Genomic DNA, 7,060 nt, shown 5'->3' with positions numbered 1-7,060 from the left:
AACCCCTTCAAGCATAATGGCGTGTTGTGTAGGACAAAAAAAAGTCACAGCCACACCTGCGAATTCTATTCAAGATGCAAAACTGAAAGCCCCCTTGCATTTAAGCATAATTCGTCACGTACTTGATGACATTTCCTTCTTGGACTTGTGTGGGGTGATTCAGAATTGTGTGAAACCCGACCCCCTTTCATACAAATTGGTATTTGAACAGAAAGCTGATTTACAGTTAGCCGGTACGAGCCCTATTGTTTTAGTTATGAGAAGTACTGAACTGAGGAAAACGTTGCTATGTGCTGCAACAATTGTCAGTAATATTAACATTCAGCGGAACATTGTAACAGGGAAAACATCCCCGGTTAGAAGACAGGCGACAATGAGAATCGATATATAAAAGCGTGCCAGGAACCGGGGCTTACCCGCTTGTCTACCGGTACTATACATATATGTTACCGTGAATGTCCATAAATGGTGAATGTCAACTTTCACCGATGAATGTCAACAAACACCAAATACGTCAGTGAAAGGTCCTATATTTCATTACATTCTTGTGCATTCGGACCCTCACTGGTCTAATCGACGATCGTAGATATCTTCTAGTGAATGTCCAAAAGAGAGGAAAAACCCTAATCCTTAAAACACAGTTCTACGGATGCCCAAATGAGAGAGAAAAAAAAAATCCAATCCTTAAAACCCAATCCTTATCTCTAATTGAGAGATAAGATTGGAAAAACCCAAATTCTTATCTCGGCTTGGATTCAGCCAGCTCTGCAGTCTTATGGTGACAGCAACATTTTGTTGTCTTTTTCCAATACCCTAATTTATACAGAATGGATACTATAATAAGTCGTGATCTGCTTTTTAAAAAAGTTATGCATTAATTGCGGGTAAACGAGAAGACAATTGTTTTTTTTTTTCTCAAGAAAAGTTTCCTTGAGAAAACTAAGAAAACTGAGTTTTCTTACAGAAAAGCATTTTCTCTAAAATACTTGCTGAAGCGGTCTCTGCTAAAATTGAGTGCAACTCACCTTTGGATTAAACGTTTGAACGATTAAAACGTTTTGACGTTATAAAAATCAATGATGAAGAGAAGTTGATTTACCATTAAAACTAGGAGAAACAATCAGTATTATGCTACCAACGAGAAATTTTTCAATAGAATTTATGAAGCTCACATCAGAAGAGGCCACGGAGGAAGAACACGTATGCTGAAAGAAGAGCAAAATAGATGTATTTCGCACTACTTTAATATTGTATTTTCAATTTCCATATTATAGGGGGATTATTTTTCTTTAGAACGAGTTTTGGTATCTAGGTTAGGGTACATGCTTCTCAATCGCTTAACGAAAGGTTCATGTTGGCGGGATTCCTGCTAGTTCAAGTCAAATTAAGCAGCAGCCAAGGCCAGAGCCAGGAAGGTTAGGGTTTGAACCCTCCTCCCGATATTTATTCCGAGTCTTAAAAACGTAACAAAAAAGCATATAAACAAATTTTTGATCTACTTTGACAAAACCCTTAAAAACGCATTAAAAATTTGTTTATATTCACACTCGTTACGCTTTTACGGGTCAGGACCAACATGTCGGTGGGTTCAAACCCCTAATCCCCCCCCCCCGGATACGGCCTTGATGTAAGTATATATAAAAGACCCTTCTTTACACCAATCACTGGATACTTGACTAATTAATTTTCATGTTATTACAGCAAAACTTGAAATATACAATAGCTTGAATTGAAATAATAATTTATTTCTAAGGTTTTAGTGGATTTGTTTGGGAACGTCAAGAAAAACTTGAACGTCACTGTTCCTCATTGAGTAACGTAACCCAATTTGTGAGTGCTGCCATCTGCTCAAGAAATTAAGAAGTAGAAAAATTCTTGACTGAGGAACGTGAGCCCATGAACTGAGCCCGTGAGGAAATGCCCACTGGTATTTTGCTCTCTTTCCTTGATTTTTGTTATTTTCCGTCCTAATAGCCCATCGTGTATGGAAATTGGATTGACTAAGCAATGCTCAACATTCACCGTTAGCGCATGGTCATTGTCGATATCCTTAAGTGAAAGTCAGAAATAAGGATATTTAACAAATATTTCGGACATACACTAAGCGACTATGTTTTTTTTACATTCACCGGTGAAGTTATACAAAATCAGTGATTGTCTTCAGACCAGATATTGGCTGGGAGTTATGTCAACTTCCAATTCGTATGCAGTAAGATAGACTACAGAAAGCCTATGATTTTGCAAGCACCTTCCAATTTTTCTTCCATGATATCGGCAAAAATTTCTTTTCATGTCTTTGAAGCGTTTGATATAGGGGCCAAACCAGGTATTACTACCACTACTACTACTAATAACTCACCGCAGCACCAAGCCACCTGAGGCCAACACAGCTACGCACGCTCCTCCTTCAACCCAATCTATTCAAGGCCTCCTTCTTTACACCCTCCCAGGAAGTTCCGTTTCCTTTAAATCTTTATTTATGACATCCTCCCACTCCAGACGAGGACGACCTGCTTTCTCTTTAGGTTGGCCAAAAAGGAAAATCTTCGGCAATCTGTCATCCTCCATCCGTAGAACGTGGCCTAGCCATCTCAACCTTTCTTTTATTTTAGCCCTAGAAAGCGGGATTGAACCACATTTTTCGTACAACCTACTGTTTGAAATGTGGTCAGTCAGCCGGGTACCCAGAACAATCCGTAGGCAATTTCTCTGGAAAACATCTAGTAGATTTTCATCCGTTTTGGGAGCGCCCGTGCTTCAGAGCCATTTTTGACCACTGTCAAATATCTATCATATTAATACCTGTCACCAGGAATTAAGTTCTGACAATCTATACTTATTCCATCACTCTTGTTAACTGCGTAGTGGTTGCTTACTTGCTCGCAAATTTTAATGCCTTCACTGAAACCTCTTACATTTATTTCGATAATATGTATATAACCAAACAGGCGTATAACAATAGAACCACAGAGTTACCCAAACAAGATCCCAAAATTTAACCAAAAAACAAAATAGCTCATAATTTGGCAGTTTCGGCTTTCAAGAGACTTTGCAGCTTCTGCGTCAACATAATATTCCCTTGAACTTTCAATTTTCCTTGCATAAATGCCTTCTGGGGGTTCAACTTTCCCGTCGCCTGAAAAAAATAAAACATTATGGGAGACCTAAACCTAAATTTAATAGTACCCCTTTGAAGCAAAACTACACTTACCTGATTGAATGGTATACACTTGAATCAGAGGAACGTATTTCTTGTATTTTCAAATTCGTATCCAAAAACCGGAGTTCACAGTTGAAGTTCTCACAGTTAAAAGATCTATTTTTGCGATTTTTCCTTTTAACGGAAGAAGCTCATTTTTTTGTTTAATGATTGAAATTATACATTTGAATCAGAGAAATGTGTTTTTATCGCATTTTCTATAATTTTGTTCAAAAAATTTTAGCTCAGAGTTAAAAGTTCTATTAAGATATGTTTTCGCGATTTTTTTTTTTACTTTTTTTAACTAATTTTTAACTAAACTAAATTTTTTAACTAAAATTTTTAAAAAAATTTTAACCCATTTTTTTAACTAAAAGTCTGCTTCCACGAATGAAGATCAGAATCAGATTGAAGATTGAAGATTGAATCAGAGAAATGTGTTTTTATTATATTTCCTTTAAATTTGTACCAAAAATAGAGTTGACAGTAAAAATTTATATTAAGAACTATTTTTTCGATTTTTTTTTATGGAAATAGCTCATCTGGTTTAATTAGGACTAGGCTTCTATGATTGCAGATACACGTTGGAATTAGAGAAATGAGTTTTTATCATGTTTTCTATAATTTTGTGGCAAAAATCGGAATTGACAATTTAAAGTTCTCTTAAGAGTAATTTTTGCGATATCTTTATGGAAATGGCTTATTTTTTAAATTAAAACTGCAATTCAGTGATTGAAGACAATTATGTTTAAATCAGAGGAATGTGTATTCATCATATTTTCTATAATTTTGTGGCACAAATTGAAGTTGACAGCTAAAGTTCTTTTAAGAGCTATTTTTGCGTTTTTTTTTTTCATGGAAATAGCTTTTTTTTTTTTTTACTAAAACTACGCTTCCCTGATTGAAGATATATGTTTGAATCAGAAAAATGTATTTTGATCTTATTTTCTATAATTTCACTACCACAGTTGACTTGACAGCTAAAAGTTCTGTTAAGAGTTTTTTTTTTTTTTTATATAATGGAAATAGCTCATTTTTGAACTATTTTTGACCGTATTTTCTATAATTGTATTGCAAAAAATTGGAGTTAAAGTTCTTTAATATAACATCAGGTATATTCATGTAAAGTACACTCGTAAAAACTAAATTTAACGTTACCTTACATCTCTCTAGTCAGACGCGCCTGCGAAAAATATATTACGTCCCATAAAACAAATTTTCCCAAAAAATTGAAGAGAAAACATCAGTTTCGATAGAAAAACTTTAGTTATACCTATTGATGAGATAGACGTCGTCTATTAGTTTAAATTAGTAAAACAAAATTGACTTCAACAGAAAATATTAATTGAATAAATAAGATTGAGGAAAATACAAATAAAATAATTTGAATAAAATGATTGAAATAATTATGAAGAATACATTACTAAATCAATAGTTATGAAATTAATAAATTAAAGCAATTAATTAAAATTAGTTGCTTTAATTAATTAAATTAGTTTAAAATTAATAAATTTAATTAAAATTAGTTACTTTAACTAATTAAATTAGTTTAAAATTAATAAATTTGATTCATTGAATTAATAGTTGATAATCCAACATGCTGAGATTATACTGCTCATAATTTTGCAGTTCCGTTTCTCACTGAATGAATTTGAAGAAACAATTCTTTGAGAATATGCAATTTGTCAGTAAACAGTTTTAAGCGGAGACAACCAAAAGAAGAAGAAAAAGCAACAAATGATATATTTTGGCTTATGTAAGATCAACACTTAAAAAACAGACACTCAATTTTACACTCCTGCTGTCTATTCATAAAGGATGTTTTAGTATTGGGCTATTGATACACAGGAAGTAGAGGTTTTACACTCAAGATGCTTGGGAGAATAAATTAACCCCCCCCCCCAAAGAGTGAACGTATAGTTTTCATATATATGACACATAAGACATTATAAAAGGAACATAGTTAAGTATAAAATACCAAGTATAATTAGTCTATTTACAAAAGGTGTCTTAAGTAGTTTCATAATGCCTAGAGTAAGTAGAAACAGTAAAGAGAGTAATTATAATGTCTAGAGGATAAATGAAGAATCTAGACCATTAAACGTGACAAGACCAATCCGATCTGACCGGATCTGACCAAAGCGAGAGGCTAAAGTAAAGGGTATTCAAAAAGGAAATATTAAAATTACGTCAACAAAATTAGGATGATTAATTAAAAATTTTGATCAAGTTGCTCCAAAATAGATGCCATCCATGATCACCTACCACCATCCACAAAACAAAACTTGGCGTTCTGATAAAAAAAAAAAAAAAAAAAACACAAACAAACAGAAACTGGCTTAAGTTTCGAAAAAAATCCACATCACCATCTAGCATTTATTTTTCTGCATTCTTTTGAACTTTCTGTATTTTAAACAATCAAATGCTTGTGCTGTAAAAAAAAGTTTCGGATTTCTCTCTAACAAGTATGGGTTATTTATAGAAGTGGAAAATGAAATTAATTCCGAAAGAATTACCAGCACTATTAAGTATTTAGCGTTTCTTAGCATATTTTCAAATTCTGCAATTATACTTATTTCAGAAAATAATATCAGCCACTTATTACTACACAAATTTTGCAAATCATGCTAGTTTTTCCTTTTTAATAATCTAAAAAATTTCAAAAAACACGGAATGCTAAATTTTCAGTTTTAGAATATGTAAAGAAGAAAGAATATACAAGTAGTGAAATGCAGAGCCCCTCGACTAATATTGAAAAATGCCAAAAAAAAACGCAAAAAACACTGACTAATACCAGAAAAAACTAAATAGATAAATAGATTTCCTGGCACCCGGTAAGAATATAAAGACTACACAGAACAACAATACAACACTGCACAGAACACACACACAGCATAAAACGATACTTATTTTCATTCACTCGGGCTCGACTGAGCCTCTCCCGCCTTGTCCACATATCGTGCCATTTTGCACATGGTTTCAGGCTTCGAAGACCTCAGGATATCATAAAGAACTGCCAAATTCGCAAATTGGTTGTTTGTGTTACTAACCGTTCGGGTTACTAAACTGAATTGGTTGATGTGTTATTCTTTAATGCATTTCGTGTATTACAAATGCTACCGTGGATAAGTCAGTTAAGTACATCCTGAATAATTTTTTAAAAAACATAGTGATAAGCAGCCAAAAATGTGCTAATATCAGGACAGTCTAAGCAGAATGAAAGTATAGGAGAGTAGAGTATATGGAGGAGGAGGGGTACATGAATCTTTCGTTTGAAATTTTTTTTGTTAAAGTGACGTTCGTTGTTTTATTTGTTATTATTATTCTGGTTATTTATTCATTTTATGATTAGTTTGAAAAAATATTGATTTTTGTTATTACTTAATTCAGCTGCAGCATAATAATTAGCTAGGTTGGGTGATAGACAAGATATGACAGTGATCCAAAATGAAGTACCATCGAAAAGTGATTCAGAAACTCTTTTAGTATTATTAATTGTTAATATATTAATTTAATAATTTATAATTAGTTAAATGAATAATTAATTTGATTATTAATGCTAGTATTTGAATTTCTGGTAATTTTTATAGCGAGACTTCACCAACTGGCTTCGTAATATATGGTTTATACGGTTAAATTAATAATTGTGAAGGCGTGTGGAACATGAGACTGACACCTCAAGCATGGTTTATTTCCCTCGTAATAACCTTAGGAGACCCAAATTAATTCATTTAAATTGTCGAGGGTTGATTACTGACTATTTTATTTACAAAACTCATACGATAAACATTAAACGCAACAACCGCCCATGGAAGGCAAAATGCCCCGAGTAAAAGACAGCTGCAACCCTTTAACTCTTAA

General features: G+C 33.2%; 1 protein-coding gene across 1 annotated transcript in view; it reads right to left on the bottom strand.

Annotated features, from left to right (window-relative positions):
* Nucleotides 1-2,902: 2,902 nt before the first annotated feature.
* LOC136039060 (peroxisomal multifunctional enzyme type 2-like) overlaps nt 2,903-7,060 on the bottom strand; it is a 55,772-nt gene continuing 51,614 nt past the window's right edge. The window contains exon 13 of the mRNA XM_065722545.1: nt 2,903-3,136. Within this exon, the coding sequence (XP_065578617.1) occupies nt 3,017-3,136 (120 nt within the window). The 3' untranslated portion in view covers nt 2,903-3,016. The remainder of the gene's footprint in view (nt 3,137-7,060) is intronic.

Source organism: Artemia franciscana, chromosome 19 (assembly GCF_032884065.1).
Source record: "Artemia franciscana chromosome 19, ASM3288406v1, whole genome shotgun sequence".
In the NCBI taxonomy this organism is placed as follows: domain Eukaryota; kingdom Metazoa; phylum Arthropoda; class Branchiopoda; order Anostraca; family Artemiidae; genus Artemia; species Artemia franciscana.
This window is presented reverse-complemented; position numbering and strand designations above follow the sequence as displayed.